Source organism: Cyprinodon variegatus, unplaced genomic scaffold, assembly GCF_000732505.1.
Source record: "Cyprinodon variegatus isolate N-32 unplaced genomic scaffold, C_variegatus-1.0 Scaffold22, whole genome shotgun sequence".
NCBI lineage: Eukaryota > Metazoa > Chordata > Actinopteri > Cyprinodontiformes > Cyprinodontidae > Cyprinodon > Cyprinodon variegatus.
In genome coordinates, this window is record NW_015150475.1 from 353760 (window position 1) to 380543 (window position 26784).

The 26784-nt window shown below is 36.9% G+C and overlaps 1 protein-coding gene across 12 annotated transcripts in view; it reads left to right on the forward strand.

The window, feature by feature from the left end:
* The window catches only part of LOC107095380 (adhesion G protein-coupled receptor L3-like), a 213508-nt gene that overhangs the window by 98430 nt on the left and 88294 nt on the right, over positions 1–26784 (forward strand). For all 12 annotated transcript variants that reach the window (XM_015391445.1, XM_015391482.1, XM_015391507.1 and 9 more), the window contains exons 5-7: positions 710–819; positions 16004–16018; positions 17252–18040. In XM_015391445.1, the coding sequence (XP_015246931.1) occupies positions 710–819; positions 16004–16018; positions 17252–18040 (914 nt within the window). The remainder of the gene's footprint in view (positions 1–709; positions 820–16003; positions 16019–17251; positions 18041–26784) is intronic.

Below are 26784 nucleotides of genomic sequence, written 5' to 3' on the forward strand. Positions count from 1 at the left end.
GGTGGAAAATTGTGCTTCCTTCATTTAGCTACACATGTAATATTAAGCTTGGTCTACCAAGGGTGTTGATCGCATAACAAGTTTGTGTTTCAGTGAAAGCAAACTTTTCACTGACATGTGCTGCACTCTGCTTCTCAACACATCAGACTTTGCCATGTAAAGTACAGCTAGATAAAAAACCAACAACACATGCAGTTCTGCGTCCTTCCCTCCCCTCTTCAGCCGCGTTCAAAGACGAAGGAGTTGCTATGGTTATGGGAACATTTGACTACACTTAAACCTCACCCTCTACCTTCCTCATTAAAATTGACCTTGGTGATATTATTTGATAACTACACCAGATGGTTGGGCAGGGTACCTCAAATCAGCCTGTGTGAAATGAACAAGTGAGATTAAAGTCAGATTAATCATTTCAGACGGCTACATTCTTTAACACCAAGTTTTCCTGCGTTGCACTTGTGAGTTTAATTATTCAACCTATGCAATGCTTGTTTAAAAAAATCTTTATTGCCATAAATGGCCTGTTTTTTCCTGGTCAGTTTTTTAACAAACCCTCCCTAAATGTATATCTTTGCTTTTATTGTTAAAACAGTGGCTGTAACAATACACCCTTTAACAGGAAAAATCAACTAATTGCGAGATTTCTGTTTAAAAAGCCTAAAAGCACTCATAGATATGATGTTTGACTCCACTTATCTTCTCCTTGCAGATGCAACAACCGTACCCAGTGTGCTGTGGTAGCAGGACCGGATGTTTTCCCTGATCCCTGTCCGGGGACATATAAATACCTGGAAGTTCAGTATGAGTGTGTTCCCTACAGTAAGTAGCAAAATCATTATTTATATATATTTATATATATATACCATCATAGAGAGGTATATCTATTTTAACTGTGTTTTAGTGAAATACTCTCCGTGTATTTTTCTTTACTAGTGGAAAATTTAATGTCCAGTACAAAATATTTCTTAAACCTTGCACAGTCAGGGAAATTTAATATTGTTAGTTGTGATAGAGGGACTTAATGGGATAACAGCTGAAATGCTGATCTTTAATAGATGAAGAAACATTTTTGGAGTGTTTTGTTTGCTATTGCTTTAAAAGTGCATTAAATGCAATGTGTTCTCACACTGATAAGTGAATAGTGGCAAATTATGTGTTTTTATAAACAACAAAAATAACCAGTATTATAATTTGACGCAATGAAGCATCCTTTAATTTTTTTTTTCTTTTTTTAACTCTAATATTAATTTTTATTTCAGATGTATTATTAGTTGTTTCAGTGATTTACATTTAAAAGTACAATAATTTACACATGCTCTCATTAAAACTAGTAGATTAAGTTTATAGCAGAAGGTAAGATGTCTTCCGTCCGAAAGAATAAAAGATGTGGACAGAAATCCGAGACAAAGTGGACATCTGGTTAATGACCACGATGCTGTTACAATAGTTAGGGTTTTTTTTTTGGTTTTTTTCCATCAAGATTTCCTAAAAATATATCCTAAATCTGGGTTAACCCTCCAAGCTTAATGAATGCAGAGGGGATCAGCATGGAGACTTAGCGGATTAAAGATATCTTTTTGTCCTTGATGTTTATTTAAAACTCTTTTGGTAAGGAGGTTTTTGTCCGTGAGCAGCAGCAAAATGCTTTCTCTGCATCCGTTTTCACCAGAAAGCTAAATCTTGTAATTTCCCCATATGTGCTGCTACTCTCTGGTTACTCTTCTAACACAACAGCTGCTTATTAGAACTTATTCAGCTGGGTTTTTTTTGTTGTTTTTTTTTTTTCATATTTTTTTTCACCTCAAGGCGTCTACTGTACACAAATTTATATTACACTGATGCTCTATTATCATACCCTTGTCAAAAGCCTGTTTTTTGGGACATAGAAATAAAACAAAGTACTATAAATAATTTAAAATCTTTCCCATGTATAATGTCACATATTGTTAAAACATGTCTGTTAACCAACCGAGTAGGAAAATGCTTGAGTCTTTACACAATTAAACAAATATTTTGTTCAACCAGCATTTGATTAGGTGCTCGGACATTATAATTCCAATTTGTTCTCCTTAAAGTTCTCCAAATCCATCAGATTACAAAACCATCTCCTATCCAAAGCACTAATCTGGCTCCTCCACACATTTTCTGCTCAATTAGGTGTAGATTCTGTTTTTTTATTTTTTTTTTTGCTAAAGCTTAAAGTTTTATTTTTGAAATAATCTGATAATTTGACGTTGATGTTTGCTCAATGTGGTGCTTCCTTTCACAACATAAAACAGACTAGTATTTGGAACTATTTATAACATTATCTACTTTGCCAAAGTGCCTTAATCTGAGGAAAAGTAATCCTAAAACACAATGCAGCCAGCACTGTGTTTTATTGCCTTAAAAGTGGTTTTCGAGGTCATGTGCTGTGTTCTTGGTTTCTCTTTTACTTATAAATTAGTAACCCTAATTTGTTGTCTAATAAACTACCTTCACGTTAATTTTTAAGATGACTGTCAAGTGATAACATTCATGTCAGCTGTACATTTAAATAAAAAGTGCACATAATACTAATGATAGAAATTTTTTTCTAGGAGAGCTGGTTCGTTTCAGATTAAACCAAGTTATATAAAGCTGACAGAAAATAAAAGTGCGAAAAGAGTAGATGCTAAAATTTGATTGAACAAAAATTAGTTTAAAGGTGTAGACACTCAAGCAACCAGCTTGTAAAAGAAAAACACTGTGAATAAAATGACTGATTTAAAAAAAAAAGATAAAGATAAGTTTACTTCAGAAAATTATTTCTTAGAAGGCTAGAACTGACATTACCGTGCACGAGTTTAATTTTAAATGTATTATAGTCCTCAGTGCTTTATATAACGTGATTGATTATTACAACTTTACTGCTTTTATTACAATTTGGAATGTGTGTGCTTTTGCAAGAGGCCTTAGAGGTCTTTCATCCTGACCCTTAGGATCCACTGCCCTGCTTGCCTCATCCCTCATTCAAACGGATTCCTTCATCTGTGCATTCTCCATTCCATCACAAATAGAAGCTCTTCAAGTCAGTGTGATCATTTCCACTGACTGTTACACTAGAGCTTGATGCACAGCTCCACTCTTTCATCCATCAGATGTATGAATCCAGTCTATTTGTGACCAATGATGGAGCAAAATGCGTCAATCTCTACAAAACAGATGAGCCACATAGGATCAGACAATGGGAAAGTGAAGCAGAGCCAGTAAATTTAAAAATAAGAGGCCATTAATATGGATCCAGCAACCACTGAATAGGGACTGTTGGATGGTGACATTTTGCAGTGGATGAAAGAGACAAACACGTGAAGTATATCTCTGCTTCTTCACATCTGCATCAAATGATTGCATGACCACTTAGCAACTAAAGGGATACAGTTGCCTTTTAATCAATCATGTATCTAAATCAGCTGTGTGGAGGCAGGGAAGAACCTAAAACATTCAGGACATGTGGGTCTGAGGAGCAGGATAGAATTGGAGACCCCTGCTTTATTGCATGTAGTGGCCAAAAACCTCGGTCTTTCTTGCAGATATAAGTGAAAATTATTTTCTGTGGTTTTGAAGCAAACATTGTTACCTCTAATTGGCATATGCTCCTTTTGCATATTTCAGACAAACTGCACAGATATCGCCTATGGCAACTAAGAAGTAAGGTGGTTGGATATTGGAATTAATACTCAGAGGCCAACTACAGATTAAGTTACATGCAAAAAATACAGTAGCTTATACTTTTGTTGTTTTTTCTGTTTTAGTCTTTTTTTTTTTGCCTTTTTTTCGGCCCTGACTTTTTTTTAAGTCATGGCCGGTTTATCTCTGACTTTCTTTTTTATAATCACTGCATACAGTAGCCTTGTCCGACTGTTTTTCATAGGTAACAAGAACTGTCAGAGAAAACAACAAATTTTGATAGTATGCATGTAATATTATCTATTGCAATACATACAGAGTCCCTTGTCAGGGGGCCAAAGCTCCAAGTCCATGTAGCTCAGCAGTCTTTGTCAAATTCATTTTATTCAGAAGGATTCATAATCTGTCCAAGGCTCAAGACCAGTAATTTGTTTTGTCTTGGCATTCTTCAGCAACAAGACTGCAGCGCGTGCTGGAGGCACACACTGACACATGTCTCTTTACATGATGCACCGTGGCACTCCTGATATGGCCAAGATACGGTCAGAGCTAATTAACCAGACTGAGTCATTAGGAGGAAATTTTGAGCTGATACAAAAAAATCCTTGAGTTATTTCCATCACTACATAAGTCAGGATGGGGCAGGATAGACAGTTTTTACGCACAAACTCAAAAAAAAAAAATTATTCTAAATAATTTGCCTTTTGATAAAATATAGAAAATAGACCAGAGTTTTTCATTCACTATTTTTTTTTACTATTTTTTATTCTCTATCTTCATGAAGGATTGGGTAATAGCAACAATGCCCTTCACTCATTTCTGCACACTGATTCTCAGCTAACTAAAAACTCTTGAACAATCAGTCACAAGAAAGACATATTTGCCACTATATGAATGCTTTCAGTTGAAAAAAAAAAATGCAGACAGTCATACTTCAGTATTGAAACCCAGGGAGATCCACTCATCTTTATTATGATACTAACACTGCTTTTAAATTACTTGCCTGTTAAGCATCTACCTACAGACTGGTCATCAAAGTAGGTTGCTTGACTATTCGACAGGCTAACATGCTATTTACTTAGAGAGCTGTACAGTAAAAAAGAAAAAAACAATTGAAAACCGCTACTAGCAAATGTACCAGCTGTCAATTTCAAAATAAATTAAAGTTTCAGATAATATTATAATCTATTGCTATTACTGTGTCTATTAAAAGACTGTTGGATCTTGTTAACAGTTCCACTAATTTTTATTTGTGTATTATGTGTATTTATTGTTGTGTTTTACTTGTTTTCACACTGTAAAACTCATGTCTAAACCAGGCTGACTTATTGGAAAGACATTTTAACTTATTTAAAGAAACAAAATCCTCCTTCAGTCTTCAAAATTGCAGACACTTTGCCAATCCTCATCTCACAGCCATCTACAGCCTTGGCATCACAGTCCATGCAGACGGCCAAGGTGATCTCCCACACTGAAGCATTCAATTATGTCTAGCTAAACGGCTCTTGCCTAGCGTCTAGAATGACCGGCAGATTAAATAATAGGACTATCAGAGCCCTCTCTGGAGCAGATGGAAACACAACCTGATACCTGCTTAATGCCCCGCCAAGCGCGCATGCACACACATCTGCTTCACGCCCATTTGAGCATTAGAGTTCTTTGGGCTTTCAGCCTTCTTTCACTCATTCTTGACTTGTCCAAGAATGAGTGCAAAAAAAGCTGGACAGCAAACTGACTTGTTTTTAAAGAATTGGTTACTGCAAAGATCTGCAGATTGAGATCAATGGGAAATGAGTTACAAGTTGATCGGATGATTAGTGGGTGAGTGTGGGGTAAAATTTCTCTCTGCAAAAATAGGAGGCATCTATTTCAAAGTCATTAGAGAGCCCAGCTGACAGATGGAGGGACGGGGTGAGGGAGCTAAAGAAACGAGTCAAGAAAGGGGCTGTGAAGGAAAGACTGTGTGTTAGTATCTTCAGCTGTCCGTCAAAAATGTGCAGTCTGGATCAGGTAGCATCGTGATTTAATTCATTGCTCCTGTGGATGTGTTTAAACTGGAGAAATACTTATAAACATACAAAGAAATAATCATGTTTTTTCAAGATTAAATAAGTCTTTGGGTGTCACGAATCTCTGGTTTTGATGTTTCTGTCTAAAAACACCTCAACCTTTCAAGGCAGAGAGGCATGATGTTGCATTCCTCAAAAATTTATGAAATCAATTTTTCTTTGAAAGGTGTAATAATGTTTGGAGCTTGGAAAAAACTGACATTCAAGTTGGAGCTTCAGCCGTCAACGATCACGCAGCATGCATAAAGCAGCAAATCAATGCTGTCTGCAGCATTCCTGCCAAATATATGTTTTGTAAGACATTAAGTAGTGAAACATCTCCAAATTGTTCCATGCATCAAGCCGATTCAATAGAGACGGCTTGTTTTGTCAAATATATGAAAGTGCGCTCTTGTTTCCTTTTCTAAGAAGAGTGCATGCTCCAACTTTAATAAATCATTATTGCATTGAAGGCAAGTTAGGCATTAGCACAGTCGAATGAGTGCCACATCAGGAGACATCTATAACTCTTGGTTTGTCCCCCTGGACAGAAAGCACACTAGTGGTGCTGTTTTAAGAGTGTAAACACCTGACCCACCGAGCACTCATCTCTGAGGGGGGCCGTTGCTAATCACAAACTAAGTGTGAGGAAAGAAAATGAGCTGAGCTCCAGAGAGACACAACTTCACACTGCAGATGCACTTTTCCCTCACAACTGTCATTCAAGCAGAGTTTTTGCCAACTGCACAGATAGTGTAAACAATCCTCAAAGTGGGTTGTAAAACAGGCAATTCAATTATGTACGGTTCAGTTTTCAGTGAAACGATGCACCTTCATCCCCTTCCTCTTTATTCCTTCTAAAATTTTTGGCTTGTGCTGTCTTCAGCGCTCCTCATCTCTGCAGGTTTTTGGCTGTTTTCCAAAGCTACAATCAAGTGCCGTCTCTTTTTTCCTCTCCTGCTCACAGTAGTGCGAGTGTGAGGTGGTCGTGTGCCAAACTAGCCAGCTAGCTTTTGCAGTAATTAGCCACCTGTGTATACACTCTCATAGCACTGCAGGCATACTATAAATATCCATACATCCATTAGCACAGTGCTGTACAAAGTGCTTCACCAAGGCAATTGTTATACATGGATAGATCTGACCTCAGAAAACAACATACCAGAGGAAAAAAGCGATAGTTGCTGCTTTAGTCATATTTATCCTTTAACAATGAATAAATTAAGTTGTTTTTAAAACAAGAAAATAATCATTTGTGTTTTTTCTTTGCAGAGCAGGTTCTGAAGTAAGTGAGGATAAATATTTAAAAACTGCAGTACATACAGCACAGATCTAGGTATTAAAGGTATATTGGAGGATTTTCACAACTTTTTTAAAAGACCCGCCCTCTCCACTTAAAAAAAATGCACATGCTCAACCCTGTACCGACTCCCGAGAGGGAACCGCTCTTAAACGGTGCTAGAGCATGCACAAGCTCATTTATCCTCGTGCACGCTCTGTTTAAAACTTGGTGTTTGCATCACTCATTAAAATTCAAACTTACTTTCCAAAAGAAGATTTGCAATCTTTCCACAGTCAGACTCACCAACAGTAAGTGAAAATGGGAACAAGCACGTGGGACGGACTTATGTAAACATATCACCAGAATGATTGACAATTAGGAGGACCACTTATGTTGATGATCCACCATGGAAAAGAACTTCCTTCACTATACCTTTAATAGAGCAAGCTGGGGATATAAAAGTTAATTGGCTAACACTCTAAGCACTATATGCATTATGTACATAACAAAAAGATTCAGTGGGATTTATAGTATGTGCTAAATATGTATGTATCAATAGGAATAACTGAATATGTTGGCTGCATCAAGACCAAAAGTGGTTTCAAACTATTTCATGAAATAGTCTACGAAGGACTAGGGAGACTTTTATTGTAGAATTTGTAAAAAAAAAAAAAAAAAAAAAAAAAAAGATTTATACAATTAACATATCCTTCTGAAAGATTTTCTTACCAAGACAACAGCTGGTAATAATCAATCTTTTTTTCTGATCGATTGTTGAAAAAAAAAAAACCTGGCCAAAGGCATAAGGCAACTTATCAGTTGTTTTAAGTGCATTCTTTGTTATGTATTTCTCGGGTTGTTCACCCTCTTGTTACATTGCTCCTTCAGGGTTTACATGTGTCCTTCATAGCAGGGACAAAATCTGTCATATGTGGGACCAAAACACGGATTTTAGTGAAATTTACCAAGAAAAAAACAACAACGAAAACAACATGGAATTAAAGGATTTAGGCAACCAAAACTTATTTATTTTACACTTCAATATTGAAAAGATAACTGCTCACTGACTTCTCTATCATAAAAAATTCCCTGCAGCTCCCCCAAAGCCGGGCATACCCTGCATATTTTCATAACAATATTTTCAATCGTTATACCCAGCTACAGCTCAAACTGCACAACGAAACCGCAGGGTTTAGAAGTTCACAGATCAAGATGTATGTTCTTACACTGTGCGGCCTGACGCTTTGATGCGATCTACCGGCTCACAGTGCATGTCCAAAAACCACGTCGGAATCAGCGCAGAGAGATGCCGCTCGTTCTTTATAAATCGGCTTGTAGCTCTACTTCAACAGCAGGATTTGTCCACGAACACCTCACGATGGCCCAACTTAATTTCAAACATGTTTGATTTTCTCCCGAATTTATGATTCCTGATCGGGAGGTGGTTGTGAGAGGCTGATCGCCCCTCTTTACCCCATGTATACCATACAATGTACAGTAGTAGCCATTCAAAATTTCCGCACTTTCCTTGATGGGCCCTTGGCTCGTCCTTGGCTGGTCCCCTAAAATTCCTTTAGAAACATCAATCTTTTTACTAAAATGTTCTTTCTTTCATGATTTGTGGACATTAAGATCCAAAGAGAAGCATTGTCTCCAGGTAGGACCCTGTAATTCAGTGAAAGGCTGGAGTCAGTGTGAAAAAATATACATGCCCAGGAGAAGGCCAGTGTCTCCAAGTTAGAAGGGATTTTGCTGGGAGCTGCAGGGCAGTGGGCTGCCATTCGGATGGTGTTTGACAGGGAAAGGCCATTTTGAAAGGGGGCTACTGTAGGACGCACGATAAGGCACACAAAATTCTAGCACGACTAGAGAATTGGCCCAAAAAGGGCAAAAAATCATACAGTGTCTGCCCTCCTAAAAGCTTTTTGATTTTGCTAATTTCTAACCTGCAATGAAAATCCATATTTCAATGCCCAGCCGTATCTCTTTGTGGAAAAAAAGATTACACACCTTGATTGTGTCTTTTTTTTAAAAAGGACACTTGGGCCATGTCTATCCGTTTCCTCATCTTCATTCAGCATACCGTTGCTCTCTCAACTGCTGTTATGAACCAATTAGGAATTATTAATCAGGAAAGCCAGTGATACGTTATGCAATACCCATGCAGTCTATTTAAAACAATAGAAATTGGCTCGGTAGGAAAGCTAATTAAAAGATAAAATCAACCTTCTTGTCTGGCCAATTAAGGACTTCTGTCGGGTTGGACCTTTGGAATAACTTCATCATGATGACACCAGAGGAGCTATGTGTGTATGTGTTGTCCTGGAAACAGTCACTTACCGTTAGGATTGCTGGTGTGAGTGCATTGTATGAGCGTTTGTCTGGGCAAACACTGCAGTTGTTTCCATGTAAGAGAGGAGAAGATGGGAAAGGAACCAAAAAAACAGAAGGAGAGATGGCAGAGCGACAGCTGAGACAGAGATAGAGGGAAATGGGTTAGACGTGGAACAGAAAGAACGAATTAACTGATAAAAGACGGCACGCAAAAGGTGGACAAGGATTGGCTTGGTGAGGGGAGAGCAGCAAGGGGGAGAAGTGTTGGAAATACAGAGGAGCTAATGGAGAGAACGGACAAGGAGAAAGAAGCACAGTGAAATAATGAAACAGGATGGCAGGTGAGGATATCAGAACAACAGGGTTGGAGAGGGTAAAATAATGGAGAAAGGAAAGCAGAAAATGTCCATGTCCAGAAATGACCTTGGGTCTGTGCCTCCGACTGATTGCAGAGCAGAGATAATCACTGCGAGGCTGCTGTCGCCACACATTGTCACCACTTCACATAAATCACATGCACACCTTCTTTACTCCTAGATGAACACGTCCTAAATAAACCATATATTTTCAATAAAAACGCTAATTATCTTTACACTACAGCATAGTTAGGGTAGCACTGCTTCTTTTGGAGTGTGTACATAAGGAAAAAGTGGAAAAAACAGTGGAAAAGGGGATTTCATCCAAGGTAGAGACATTCCTCTAGGTTTAAGACTTTAAGACAGATCTTAATAACACACTGAAGGATTTTTCGCAAATGACACACAAAAAAAGTGACATGTCCGTATAATTCTGCTAATGATTTCTAATATTAATCTACACCCATGCTCACAATTAATGAGCATAGTTTTCATTTGTAGCTGAGAAGGTACAGTAAGTGATTCTGCAAATGATCTGTCAGTTAGTGGATAGATAAAAACCTGACGCTTCCTCTGCATGTTTCAGTTCTGAAGAATGTTAGGGGAGACTCTGACAGACGCCGCTTTCTTGTTGACGTTCTCTCAGAATTAAGGACATTTTCTTGCAAAGTTGTCACAGCCCGTTTTTTTTCTTCCCTCATCTTCTTTTTAGCTACAGTCAGTTGCTAAATTAACAGCTGTAGAGAAAAACATCTCATCTCTTTGCATCATCCTCCATGCATGAGCCCCCCCTTGACAAAACCTTGGGGTTTCAACAGATGTCTCACTGACATATATTGTCGAATCCAGCGTGCTGAAAAATGAATGTCTGTGATCTTATGAGGAGGCTTGATGTCTTACCTTCGTCCTAGAGATAAAAAGGAGACACCTGGAAAAAAAGCTTGCAATAAGCTCCGCAGCAGAGGCGTCCATTAATCTAGTGAAACACAGCGGCGGTACAAATTGAATGGCATTTGTTTGACATTTTGTGTGCCATTTGGTATACTTGTTGTCCTCCACACTTCCATTTGAAATCTATTAGTTGCCAACAACCTTCACCTCTACATGTTTCTGCTCTGTATATGAAAGGCTGCTTAAGAGCCTCTGGTCATTCGAAGACTTTGTTGTTTTGTTGCCATTAATCATCTGTCCCACAATGTTTCCCTTTGAATCTGTGTCTAAAAAACAAATCCTATATGTTTCAATTAAATCTACAATCTTTTTTTTCTTTAGGTGAGATTCTGTTTTATTAAAATGCATAACTTTTCTGGCTGTCTGATTCAGCATATACGATTCCCATTCAGTCCAGGATGCAGAACTGAACATCTTGTCCAAGAGAAGCAAGAACAAAAGTGACAATTAGCCATCTTAACACAACTCTGGTATAGAACTGGATATTTAAAAAATGTTGATTTTTCTATTTTTTAAAGTGTCCCTATGTTTGAATTAGAGGTTACTTAAATACTAGGTTGTTTGCAAGACATTTAAACAGTGTTACACCAATGAGTTTCTAGTATGAAACAGGAAAATTTTAAATTCCTATTGGTTAATAACTTTAAAATATAAAAAAAAATGTAATAAAAAAGCATAAATATTATGGAAGTTGTATGTTTGTGTAACTGTTGTATCTTTTTGTCAGGGTACTCACTCTTACACAGGAAGATCATTAGTTCCACACAGCCTAATATCTCTAGTTCATGTAACATTTCTGACAATAATTATAACCGGTAAACCTCATGGTTGTTGAAAGCGCATTGAAATATAGTTTAAACTAAGTTTTTCAGATTTGCGTTATTAGTTCTTCACCACTCTCAGGTAGGCCTGGTCTGGTAAAAAAAATAGTGACGGCATGATAATGTTGCAGTGTGTGAGATTTATCTCATCTAGTAGTGAATTAAATTAATTATAAATAACAGAAAATGGCATGTTAAGCATGTAAGAATTATTACGGAGAGTAACATTCAGTTATTTCTGAATGTTACTCTTGTCTAATCAACTAAATTGAACGATGAAACACATTTCACTGAAAACAGAGCTGAAGGAAGCTTCCGCTCACCTACTTAGGATTTCTAGGAAGAACATAAGCAACGGATAAATGTTGCAATCAAGATCATCCAGCGATGGCTAACAAACAAACTAGCTGACCCTGCTGGGGAGAAAGACTTTTGCTGTATTACACTGCCCTGGTTATCACAAATAAAAAATAAAACAAACAAAACTAATTATATTTTGCTAATAAAAAAGCAAATGTGTTACACCATCTCTCTTCAATGACAAAATGTTGCAGTATTATGATTGCACTGCTTATTTTTCTTTATTTTAAATGTCCAGTTCCAAAAGCAAAGTGGAAGATCTTCAGCTTTTGATTTAGATGACCCGCTCCAACCAGTTTCTTATTAACCTACAGTATCCTATCATGAAAATCTTAATACATAATCAGCTTTTTCAGTGGGGGCTTAAAATTACTTTTCCTTGCAGGGTCTCACTTCCCTTAAGTGCACATGTTTTTACTTATTAGTGATACAATTAAGCTTACTAATGAACATGTTTTTTTATTTTCATAGGATGACTATGTTTCCAATGCTTTAATAGTAATGACAAATCAGGGTAAACTGCACAACAACAGATTTATTTTTTTATTAACTCAATGCATCTCTGAGTTTCCATTGTGTTTTAGATTCAGAAGTTTAATGTAAAGTTTACTAGTAAAGCATTTTATGGACAGATAAGCAGTAGAAATTACAATCAGGAATCCGACTACACAAAACAAATGTCTGTGTCTAGGCATTCGGGACATTCCATTAAAAGTAATGAAATTACGTGGAAGATATACCTGGAAAGTTGTGGCCAGCATAATCATCAAGCCGTGTGTGTCTAATGAAGCTAAAGACTGCATTAACCTTACCTTGAATTGAGCAAAAACGAGATGGGTGATGCCAGATGTGAGGCCTCCTAAGGCGGCCACTGTCCAAAAGCACATTGGGCAACCTTTTACCCATATAACTGACCTTAACAGATTTCAGAGCCAGAGGTGTGCACATCTCTCACCATCTTAGGGAAACAAAGATGGGCAGAAAATTTCGAAGTGCTCGACTCCTTCAGCCATCATCCAAGCTGCAGAGCTGGCAGATATACACGGCTGCAAAGGTGGAGGGGTTGTGATGCTGCAGCTGCACAAACAACATAATGGAAAACTTTTTTATTTTTTTAAATGTTTTCATATCTGAGTAGACCATCACACCAGTGCATGCCTACTTTCAGGCCAGCTGTTATCTGCAGTGTTACATTCAGCAGATAACAGGAAGGATAAATATATTACAGATGTTTGTATTGCCATGTTTGCTAGTCTGTTTTTATTCTTTTGAATAGGTCTAATTTAGTATATTTTAAAGAATCTTAATTCTCAGAAAAAAAAAAGTGTGATAATATATATTCAATACAAAATCTGACCAATAAAGCCTTTTATCTAAACATCACTTTAAAAATCCTCCCAAACTGTATCTTCACTGGTATTAGTCCTTCTATCACACATGGACACCCTCCCTATTGCATAGACAGGCTATCTGCTTTTTTTTCCCAGCTCTCCTCACAAGGGAGTTGCCTGCATGTGGTGTACCATTTTAAACCTTAACTCAAAACGGCTCACAAACACACATGCACACATAAATGTGCACACTTGTTTTGAGTTTTGACTTCAACACGATCTTCTTCTGGAGATTGCTTATTTATCGGGAGTTGTACTAAGCTGCACCAGTTACCATGCATTTTTCATGAGCCAAGGATTTAATGGCTGCCTGCATGTGTGTGTGTGTGTGTGACATGCATTTGTGTCTGTGCTGTTCTTGGTGATGAGTTCAAGCATCAGTGTGTTGAAGAATTTATGCACGCAGAGCGCAAAATGTAGTGCGTGTGCACTATATATAAACATGTGTCATGCAAAAGTTCTGCGAAATGTTTTTCCTTTGGGGACTCTCCTGCTCCTCTCCCCTCCTTTTCCTCTCTCATCCCGAGGGACTCCTTCCATCCAGCAGGTCTGTTACAGTCTTGAAAGACATGAGGGCACTGCCTGCAGGATTAGGTTTCTGCCATGTTCACATTCCACACTGGTCCTCCAGGGACCAAGGTGGAATGAAATTCATATGTTTAAGAGGTTTTCATGCAAGTATGAACATTTCACTGCAGGGTGCCATGAAGCTCTGCATTTGTCTGATCTATAAAGAGAATTTGTATTGAGTTATAATGTACCAACACCTCATAGTATGAGATTGTGCTTGATAAAAAGCATAATATTGTTTAAATTTACACCTACCATTAGCCAAATGATACATTTATGATAATTTGGGATACAGCAGTTTGAACAGGAAATGGGTTGGCAGTGCGCTCGAGCTGTCGTTTGATGCTGTTTTTAAACTTAGTTATTAGGAATTGCAGAATTCCAAAGGAAAACATCTAGTCCTGTTTGTTTGTCTTTTCTCCACAGAATTAACTGGAACAAAAAAAACTTTTCTCAAATTGTCATCTAGGCATATTAATGCGGAGGCTAATTAGCTTTAGCAATGCTATTTCTGCAAACTCTTCAAGGTGTAAAACTCGGCAGAGCAAGTTGAGTTGTTATTATTAAAGTCTATTTAGGAGCTGTGTTTTTTCGTTAAATTAATGATAAACTTTACATATTGTGTTAATGTACAACTCTGAAGGAGTTTCCGGAAACCCAGTTAGCTCAGTAATTGAACAGCAAGAACTATCCAGTAGAAACCAAATGTAATCATTGTTAAAAAAGAAATAAAGAAATAACAAAGGAAAGAAAAAAAGACATATCACCACCATAATTAATACCGTGCAGTTATACTTACAACTTATTTCTTAAATTCATTTAACGCTTGTATTTAATTTGTTTTTGTTCTTTTGTCTACAAGGTCATTTTTAGGAACATAAAATTATTAGATGAATCCATAGAAACTGGTATTGTTTAGCTGCTGAAATGCAATATATTTAAACTGTAATAAAAAAAGGACAAAATTAGTGAAAGCCAATGTTTACTTCATGAACTGTGGGAGGAAAACATTTACCAATATAAAAAAATGTAATATAGAATTTGTGGATAAGGAGAAAAGAATATGTTGAGCCATTAACTATGCATTTCTGGTATATTGTTACCATTTAGCTTACAGTACAGTTCTTTTTAAACAAGAACTATGGATTTTACAGCAAATCTTTTTTTCCCTTTATTTGTAACCATGTCTTATTACACCAAAACATGTTGAAAATGAATAAAGCTTTTTATTAGGTCAGGGGTAGTTATAAAACCTTATTGGTAAAGAAATTAAGAGACAGCATCAGCAATGTTGTTGTGGCATTATTGGACCAGCTTAGAATTAGATGGACTTAAATGTGCAATGCATAGATTAGTCCAACCTGGGTTAGATTGTTTCTTTTAAATACTTCTTAAGATCTCTCTGCCTTTCTTCCTGTCTTGCCTCTAATGAATAAAGGCCAGTAGTACTAGACCCTCCCCCCTACTGAAAAGATTATATTATAAGATTAATTTTACTGATTAAATATTATGGGTATTTTTCAGAAACCCAGTATCATGTATTGTCTCATTCTGTAAGCTGGGTGTATAATTACACCTCTGGTGTTGAGATTAAAGCAAACCAGCTCCCATCTCCACACACTGATGCTTTAACATTCATACTCACAAAAATGATTTACAAATCACCAGCTGAGCCATTGTGGATCAGAAAGCATTATTATGTAGTACTTTTGGTTGGTCCACTGAAATGCAATCCTACTAATCACATAAATTTTCGAGTTTTCATTGCTCCACTGCTATCAGCATACATTAAAGAGCTCATTATCTCAGGTCATTTTGTTTTGCTGTGTTTTGTTCTGCAAGACCACCAGAGCTACAACAATGCTATACATTTTTGTTCCATGCTCCTGCTCCATCCATGTACTCCAGCTTAAAGAGTGTCTGACTGCCAATTGCATCTTTACTTCCCATCTACATATGCATGTGTGAAACATATGGGAGATGCAATAGTGTCATATACTGCAGCTTTCCTGTTGCATTGCAGCCTCCTAAGACGCTTATGTAATGTTATTGCCAATCACACATGGAGAGCATCCTGGCTCTCTTACAAGGTTAGGATGAAATATGAGGACGATTATAGAGATCTGAGATTGTGTTATCGGGATTTCCTTATTATTGCATCATTAATCTATTTTTGTCTCTTTCTCTCCCTTGTTCTCTTTATTTTTTTCTTTTTCATATCTTTTGCCTGTGGCTCATGCAGAAGTAGAACAAAAAGGTAAGTCAATCTCACACACACTTTAGCAAAATCAGGCTGTGGGTGTCACTTTTTTAATAAAATTAAATGCTTTGTTATTATGGTAAAGCAGCATTTAGTGGAAATGTAGAAACACTGCATCCCATTAGACAAACTCCAGGGTCAGATTATTCTATGCAATTGTAGGAAATGTCACTTCTCCAACTTGCCATTGGAGTACATTTTTATAATGAGCCATTAAGAAAAGAATGACATTGACTTTAAATATTTCATAAGCTGAACTAATGCCAGCACTTTGAAAAGGCAGTGACTGTTCAATCAATATTCCCAGGCTTTTGTGTTAAATCTGGAAATGCACAGCGGAGAAGAATGGGAAAACCACAACTGCCACATCTGGCATGTCTGTATCTGCCGCGCCGATGCGACAGCATTCCAGTTAAATTACTAAGGCTCCTATGATTGGTTGCCGAGGCTTCCCAGAATCGGCTCCATGTCCCACATCCCTCATAAAACATGACCACAGTATTCCTCAATGGGAAGGCTGAGCATGGATTGGGAAAATAGTTATTGTAGCAACTACAAAAACAGAAGACAATAAAAGATGTGCCCACTTCTGCAGTCGCCCCTTACTGATGGTAACAGAGAGAGAGAGAGGGAGAAGCAGAGGAAGCATTGTGAGGCTAATGAGGAACTGAGGAGGGAGTGAGGAAAGAGAACCGAAGGAAAGAGTAGAACAAAGGGTACCATTTTCTCTTTATCACGTAACTGTTAGAGCAGAGTGTAATCTGTTGAAATTTAGGGATGCTGTTTCTGTGCTTTAACAATAACAGTTAATGTAGAGTATCATCATTCACATTTATTCAGTGCTGGTTTCTCAAAGGGCACCATGGTCTAGAGTGTGGCACTTGAGAAAAAAAAAATTCTTTTTTCACTTATGTGAAACAGTGCTAAACAAAAACAGGTTTATATTGCCACCTGTTATGATAATTCCCTGGAGAAGAAGGTTCCTCTATGTAGTTCACATTTTAACAAAATATAGACCTACACCAACGCTGGCTGATGATTCCTGACTTAACATGTTTAGAGCTGTATGGGCTAAAAAAAAGTTGATGCCTGCCCAGAGGACCAATTACATGTTACAAGCTTGGCTAATTAATAATTTAGAAAAACAGGTCATCACAGAAAATGTTTTTAGTGTATCATCAAATGAGTAGGGTTTATCTAATGTGATTATTTCTTCATTTTTTTTGTTAGTATTTCTCTGCCCGGGCATCCTACGGGGAGTTTACCAGAGCGAACATCTTTTTGAGTCTGACCACCAGTCAGGTGCTTGGTGCAAAGACCCTCTTCAAGCCTCTGATAAGATATACTACATGCCTTGGACCCCGTACCGCACAGACACCTTAACCGAGTATTCATCCAAAGAGGATTTCATCGCAGGCCGCCCCACCACCACATACAAACTTCCGCATCGCGTGGATGGGACCGGTTTTGTGGTCTACGATGGTGCACTGTTCTTCAACAAAGAGCGCACACGCAACATCGTAAAGTTCGACCTGCGCACGCGCATCAAGAGTGGCGAGGCCATCATTGCCAACGCCAACTACCACGACACATCTCCATACCGCTGGGGAGGCAAGTCCGACATTGACCTTGCAGTAGATGAGAATGGGCTATGGGTGATCTACGCAACAGAGCAGAACAACGGGCGCATAGTGGTGAGCCAGCTCAACCCTTACACACTGCGTATTGAAGGCTCATGGGACACTAGCTATGACAAACGTTCTGCTTCCAATGCTTTCATGATATGCGGTGTCCTGTATGTCGTTAAGACCGTCTACGAAGATGATGACAATGAGGGGACAGGAAACAAGATTGACTACATGTACAACACAGACAAGAGCAAGGAAATGACAGTTAATATACCATTCCCTAACTCCTATCAATATATAGCTGCAGTGGATTACAACCCAAGAGACAACCTGCTGTATGTTTGGAATAACTACCACGTGGTCAAGTATTCACTGGACTTTGGCAACAATGGTAAGTACAACCGAGAGTCACCCTTAAATACAGCATCTCTTTTCATTTTTCCATCATTGCCAGCCAAACTTCCCTTCCAGATGATGTATTTAACCGACAAATACTTTTTCAGCTGTGACATATGGAATGCTTATAGGCTCTGATCTTCTTTTCAGTACTTAATTCTGTTAAATTACTTGGAAAATGTAGAAAAAGAATTGCTCCATCTGTGCTGTCAGGACTCTCAGCTATGACTGTTCTTCACCTCCTCCCTGCAATCCACACTGCACGTGCACAGAACTCCAAAAATTCAAATGACAAATAATTTAGCTCCAGCGTACCATCACAACTGCTCCTCGATATGCTGTCTCTACATCAAAAAGTCTTCTTAGATCCCTACCTTTAGAATAATAGTGCTGGAATAGTGCTATGTTGCACTTCAAAGACCCTTACTTTGTGGAGTATGATTTTCTAGCTTTCTCTTGTTTCAATGACTGCTGACTGCTGCTTTAGAATGTACAAAAATTTCTGCGCATGATGAAATATCCTTTAGCCTGAGCTTGACATTCATTATAGTTTCCTTTTAAACCATCTTATGAGTTTGCTATGAAATGTTGTTACCATTTACACTTAAGAACTCCGCAGGATCGTTCTATATCTAATTTTACCAAAGCAGCAATCACTGATATATATTTTTCTGGGAAATGTTTTTCTAATACAGCAGGGGAAAGTGAAAAAATATAATTTCCATCTGATTCAATCATTTAATTTGTCAGCAATATTTACCATGTTCTTATAACTTAAGAACAACTTATTTCTCAGAATGTAAAGACACTTAAATTGAAGTCCAAATAAAAAAAAATGCTCAAATGAATAACTCAACAGTATATTGGCTACAAATTTACGGGTCATTATCCAATTAAAAGACTCAAAGACAGACTTATGGAGGTTGTAAGCTATTTGTTAATAATCTGGTTTGTATGATGTCATTTGACAAACTCCCACAGTTTTGGAAGAGAAACAGTTACAGCTCAATAGATCCTTTACAGTGCTTAAGAGGGATTATGAAGCACTCATGCATTATAATATATACTTTGTAACTGAGCAGATTAACTGTTCAAGTTTGTTCCAGATAAGTTCCGTATGAATCTTTTTGTGTTGAGTGAAGCACATACCATACATTTAGAAATGTGATGGTAGGACTGAAGCAATGTTTTCACATCTACCCAACAGCAAGTACTTTTTTCAGGTTTTTATATAGACTTGGTGATCATAAGGTGCTAATGCTTGCTGCAGTTCTGGAACAGTGAGCTTTGATATTTTTTTCAACCTGATTAAGAAGATCAGTAAACAGATGCCTCGACTGAATGACGTGTCTTTTTTTTATACTAATAAAACAAGATAAACATGTTCTTCTAATACAGAAAAATCATATTTTTTGTTTTAATTTCTGTGAATGTTTGAAAGACTCAGTAACATTGTCTTAGTTGAAGAGTGTCTCATTTTAGCTCTGGTATAAGTTGTGAGTCTGACCTCCTGTTCATCTTTCCCCTTGGATGGATGGAAGGACTTCAGCCCCAGGAGCCTAAAGGGCTATTTGCCAGCATAATTGCCTTTCAGCACCTTTCTATGGAGTGGTCAAGGCAGTCTGGCTGCGTGTCTTATTAAATGATGTCTGAATTAACGCATGCTCTTACATGCAGTTAGGCAGCGCAGTACAAGAAATTATAGAGAGAGACAGCCGTAAACTTGGTTTTTACCGATCAGTGTGTGTGTCAGTGTGTGGCTATGTACAGTATGTGTGAGACTTTGCTGTAAAAATGTGCCTGTGTGTGTGTGTGCATAGACATGCATATTGATGAGTATGTACGCTTGCTAATGTATTTATAGCATAAGTTGCTGTTTCATTCATGAATGTTTATTTATTATGAAGGTGGTATCATGCTTATTATGGAGCTCACAGAGTCTCGGGTGGCTCTAAAGAGGAGATCAATGGGGATTCAGTGTGGTGAATGACCTCCAGTGCATAGCAACAAGCCAGAGTACTGACCAGAGGGAGATAAATACATACAATCAATGGAACATCACTCTTTTTGCGTTCCTCATCGCTCCCCCTGTCTCACTTAGGGAGGACAAAGAATAAATTAACTACCTTAACTACATGATTTTCTCATTCTCCGGAAAATGAAGCGACAGATCGATTCTCTGAAGGTTTCCTCTGTTGCATGCTGACACTATTGTGTGGTCTTCATGCCTGCTAAACTGTTAGAGAGAGAAGCTTGTTAATGTTTTCTTTCCTTTCAAATGTACCAAGCATGCTGTTAAAGGCTGGAAGGAAACTTACCATGTTTTAGCTTAAGCATTTTTCTCTGTTCCTTTTTTCAGTATATTCAGCGAGGAAATACAGCGAGGAAAAGGCCTTCCAGAAGGTTTCGGCTCATTACTGATGTAGTCTAATGTACTCCCTGTTTTTGTTTTCACTTATGTGGACTTCTTAAGATATGAAATGAGACAGGAAATGGGCCACGGTCTAAGAAAGAGACAAGGTTGGCCACCGAGGACAGAGAGTAATTGGGCAACAACAGAGAAGCACCAATTACTTAGTTGTGTCTACCCAGCTGGATAACAAAGGCAGGCGGTTTGAAAAGAGTTCCCTTCGAGGCACTTGGATTGTTTGGTTTCAGCATGCCAGAAAAGTACCACAGCTTCCTTGGCATTTTGCAAGCAAGGTACAAAAACAGTGCCACAAAACTGCACTGGACTATTTGTCAGGTTAGTTTAAAGAAATATCAGAATAAATTGGGGAAAAATTGCAAAGTTCTAGTAATGCTATTAATAGGGAAATCTGCAGATACCTACTTTTGGACTTAACAGCCTTTTTCTGAGCACAGATAGAGGACTTTCTTAAATGTGCATTACAAGATTCAAACCATCTTTAAGCTCTGTGATAATAACAGCACTGGTTAGCCAGTATTGCTAAAGTTGGCAGCTGTGGATACTCAATAAAGAGACTGTTTTGTCTTCTTTTTTTGATAAAAATTAAGTTCATTCAATTAAAATTCACCTGGACTGACCAAACCTGATGTGTTTATTAATTATTCTTATTACAAAACAAAGACTAGTTTGGGTAATTTGCAAAGTTTTATTACACAACATTTGACAAGACAAGAAAACAAGCCATCAACCCCAAAAAACAAGAAAGCAGGAATAAAGCAACAGCTAATCCTGGCTTAGATAAATTTATCCAAATGCAAGAAGACAATTCATTTCATGAACAAAACTTACTGTTTTTGCTTGTATTCTGAAACAGAAGCTTTGCTGCTCAATTTTACAACACAGAATTCAACAGTAGTGGTGACTTAAATTAATTTCATGTGTCAATAACCAGAAAATATATTGCCCATTAGTTACTGTGCATGGCTCTTTATGTTATCTGATTGAGGAAGGAACTAAAAGGTGCTGTTTCACAGACTGTAGTTATATTGAATTACCACTATTTAAGAATCTGTATAACTGGTTGAATTCAGATTGATTTTTTTAAGGTGTGTGTGAACAGTATGAGTGCAAATTTTAAAGAAATTATGTGTGACAGATTACTGAAGTTAGACCATGATGGGAGGTGACCAAGAGTAAACTCAAAAGCTTAATTTACAACTCATGGCAAAAATAGCGTGGAAACAGTTCTGTGGTAGGATCGTTAACTCTTTGTACAATTCGACCTCCTCTTTCAAAGGAAACCAGCAAAAAAAAAACAATATACCAATAAGTGATAACACACTTTTAATTCCCAAAATGTATGCAGATGAAGGATATACCTCACCACTGATTGCCAACATCAGTCAGGTATTTAAATAGCAGGAGTTCATTTTTAGTGCAGTTTGCTTTTCATCAAGACAGAGGTTTCTTGCTTTATGTAAAGATGGGGTGGGGGATGATCCAATATGAGCTCTTAATGCAGACTGGCACACACCTGCTGACAAAGCCTCAGTGTGGGTGTTTAATAAGAGACACAAAGCATGCTCTCTAAGTTGTGCATTGTTCTCAGAGATTAATTAAAGATTAATAACAGTATGCTGACGTTATATTGAACATAACTTCCGTGATGACGCCACCCTTTGTTTTACTGCTCTGCAGTTTTCATCCTTTTCAAAGTCATAGTCCAAATGCCATCACACTTCCTGACAGCCTAACCCAGCAGTGAACTTCCACATTAAACCCATGGACAGGATCAGTCACAGAACAGTGTCAGCAGAATGTCATCTGCAGAGATGGGCCTCTTCCCTCCAGCAGTTGTGGACGCACCAACTGGCTAGAACTGTTGAAGTCTTATGTCATCTGCTCTTTTCTGTGATACATTTTAGATTTGTGCCTTTCATAGTACATGTATGATTTTAAAAGGTTCTGCTCAGAATAAATATTGTATTTGAGTAAAAAGATCAATCCATTTGTACTGTTTAAATATAACCTCTTTTAGGTTTTAGTTTACATATCAAAACAACGCCATATCTTGATTCATTTTCAATTCTATGTACCATTGAACTGCAGTATTGTTAAAGTGACTGGAAATAAAGCAATGGAAACAACCTTATTATATAAAAAAATAAAAACTTAAATCCTACAAAGAAGTTTAAAACAGTTCATAAAAAAGACTAAAATTGAAATAAAAAATCTCATGCAGAGATTAACCAGTCAAACTTTTGTAGCCATGTCAGTTTGGCATGTAAAGTATGGGAAAAAAAATATAAATATATAAATTTTAAACACTCTTACGTTCTTACTGCAACCTCAAATGTGTTATGATCTGCCGTTCTGGGATGTTTGGTTCTGTTTAGTTTTCCTTTGTGGTATTTAGTTAGGCTTAGATTTATGTTATTCTGTTTTTGCTGTTAAGAATTATATCATTTTAGAATTCTCAGTTTTACGATTCGGGTTTTATGTTGTTGTTTTTTTTAGTTATCTCCATTCCATTCCTCTATCCTCTAGTTTTCCCCTTAATCAATCTTTATTTTCTAGTTTTTGGTAGTATTTCTCTTTTGCTTCATTTAAGTTATTTGATCTAGTTTTACTTCTTTAATACTTCTGCCCACACCTGCTCCCAATTAGCTGATCATTTCACTCATTGTTCTGTTTCCCATTTATACTCCTCCTCTGCTGCTCCTCATTTCTGGATTCTTTTCATTTTTTCTTAAGTGTCTCCTTGTTTTGGTTGCTAAGTTCCCTACCTGTTCAGTCTGGAATTGTGCTTCTGTTGCCTCCACTTCCTCATTAAACCCACAAGAAACCATCTCTGCTTCCATCTCTGCATTTGGGTCCTCTACAAAAATCCACTAAACTTGACAAACACTTTAACGTGACTGACTCATAGGTCGTAAAAGGAATTTAGGTTAAGAATATCCACCAAGACAGTTATTGTCAGAGCCAGTTGATCTGATAATTGATTGGAATTTGTTACTTGCAGATTTCCTGTTGCTTGTACATTGCTTTCCTCTTAAGAGGTTTTTCTTGGTTTACTGTATCATGGCTTAACATATATGACTGAAGTTACTTCCCCCAAAAAATCAAACTGCAGATATAAAATACAGAAAGACATGATCTTTTTTAAATGAGTAATCTTACTCTCTTGGTACGCCACACAAAAGCAAAATGCCTCTCTACATCTATTGTTTCCCTTGTCTGTTTGTGTTGTATTCCCTCCATGTTAAATCCCCATTCTTTCTCTCTGTGTTTCTCAGAAATAAACATAGACTCACAATGGCAGGCTTCTAAAAACGTCCTTTCTCTGTCTCATACATCTTTCTCTTTAACTCATTGTTTCCCTGTTTTTCTCTCTGTCATTCTTATCTCGCGCCTAATCTGCCCCCTTTCTCTGCTCCCACTTCTTTCCAACATCACACAGGGTGACTTCATCAAGCACCCTCAGATGTATATATTATAGAGGCCTATTGCATGAACATCTATGTAAAGTTAAGAGTAAAAGTCGCCTGTTTCGTATCACCCCTTTCTTCTAGCCACAGTCCCCCAACACTGACTTATTCTCTGCTGTTTATGGAGTTGTTTCATCATGTCTTCTTACATGCATATTATAGAGACTTTGCCCTATGCAAGCAGCATGGCTCCGATGAAACATCTGAATAATTTATCACCTCCAGTTTGCCTTGCCACACTTTAGAAAGTTTTCCCAACAAAGTCACAAAATTATTCATGTTTTCTACATCTTGAAGATGGGTTGGGCGATGGGGCTGTACCAGCACACCTACCTACTCACACGCACTTTCATTCCCTTCACTCTATGTTTTCTCTCTTTTCTACGCCTTAAGGTCCCCCATTGTGCAAGATTTTTGTTATTTTCTGGCTGTAAAAGTCTTACACGTTGAATTGGTACAAATGTTTTATTTGGTTTTCGTTCAGTGTTTTTCCTTACCCTTTGGGATAATGCTGTACTTATGGTTGCATGTTCTGCTGTATAGATACAACAGCTTTAAATTATAATAAAGAGCATAAATGTGAATCATGGAAACAAACTAAGTAAAGGTTATAAGGTTAATGAATTTGCATTGTTCTTCTCATAAATATCTTTTAAAAAGTTAATACTGTATATTATATAATTTATACATTATATAATTTATACATAAACTTAACATTCCAAATGAGAATATCATATAAGGTTTTATTTTAATTTTAAAGAGGGAAATGAAAATGAGGAAGTATAAATCATTTGTTGGGTATCTATACATTCTATAAAATTCTAGACGGTGCTTCAGAGTTCTGACGGGCAAAAGTGAAGACTGACTTTTAAAAGTGTGGTCTTTGGTAAAAGTAAGTAAACTTTAACATGTAAATCTATTGCAATTACACTTAAAATCATCCTCTATAAAACTTATTTAAGATAAGCTGCTACTTTTGATTGTTGGATGAAATATTTACTATTTTCTGCAGCAAAGATGTTCGTTATTACAAACAAACTTGTTATAAATTTAGTACATCTTTTCCTTCTGTTTCAACTTTAAATTAACTTTTAGGGATTTCTGCTTAATGAGTCTTTCACATCTTTCTATACAAAAGTGTATTCTACTCAGGATAATGTTTGGACATTCAAAAGCTTGATTCTTTTCTGGTTTAGTCTGTATTTTGTAGGTTTGCGGGTGTGCTTCACTAGAATTTTTATAATATATTACAACCCAACAGGGTAACGGTCAGCTTAATTACTGGAACTCCACTATACCTGTAAGGAAAAATAAAAATTCCCATTCCAAACACACAAAGAGACAGTAACAAGGTAAGAAATATTAAATAAATTAAATCTATAAAAAGTCATAGGCCAGAATCTTTTTATTGGATGAACATTAATAAAATTTATTGAAATGCATTAACCTTTGTTCAGTGAACACCAACATTTATCTTGGAATATTTCTTTGTATTTGTTCACACTGGATCTTGGACTTTTCAACATTATTTTAACAACTTGACTGGAGGTGCTAACCTCCTTAGAATCTAATACTTTCTTTTTTACCCACAGTGTTTTATTGTAAATATATACCTTAGGGCTTTATTTACTAACAAACTGGGAAAAAATAAAGCATAAAACACAAAAATGACAAGTATTTCACCAGCAGAATGCTGTAATTTTTCAGAAAATCCTGCAAATCAAACGTATGGAGCTACTGGTATATAAAAAGGTTAAAAACAATAATACTCCCCCTTTAAACCTGGTCTACAGAATGAGCTCAGAAACACATTCCCAATTGGGGAAATACAGCATGTTGCATTTTCTCAGCCCTATATCTTTGCATGTGTGGTGTTCCGCCAGGACAGCTAGGGACACAGCATCATTAGAGAAACATGTATCCAATAAGTAGGTATTTACTGAGGAAAAAACAAACAAAATATATATATATTCAATCTAGGATCTCAGGTTTTGAAATTCATCCTAAAATGTAACATTTTACCACATAAGCCAGACACTAAATAATTTCTACTTAGGAGCAATTTTTTCTCTCAGTAAAATTTAAAAAGTTTTTAAATGACCTTCACAGCTTGATAGACAGCAAAAGTTTTACTGCTACCATTTTTTGCTCTTTGATACATTTAAATCTATCTGTATTCTCCAGACTGATAAACTTCTGAAACATTAGCTATAAAGGCACTTATAAAGTCACACCTGGTAGTTAAAAATTTACCAAAAGCTTTAATTAGCAACATCTTCCCTCGCTGTTTCTTTGCTTCTTAAATAATTTACTAGTAGAAAGAATGTATGTAGTTTTTTCTAGGCCTGGACTTACAACCAAACCTACCGTAAAATTGCTATTCATATTAGAGGACTGGGTACAAGTAGAAAAAAACAGAACAATTTTTTTTTCTGTAAATTTAGTATCTGTAAATTTGAAATATAAAAGTTATACGACTTTTCTTGAAAGACATATGACCCAATCTTAATACTAACAACTACAACATTTCAACATATCTATCAAAATAACTAGCTATAACTGTTACCAAATCTCATAATAGCCTGTGTTATGCAACTCTTGACTATGAAATGACATTTAAAGACAATACCACAATTTTTAGGCAAACACTTGTTATAGGCCAAAGTCCTATTTTGTTTAGTCAATATACAGATAATGGAGTTGACCTCCACTTGCTACAGGAATTTAAGGTTTCACCTTTGAACTCTTAATGGATGAAATCACAGAGTCCCATTTCCTGAGGAAGTCAAGCAGAGAATGTCTATTGTCTTTAAAACTCCATTCCCGTGTGTTTTTTTTACC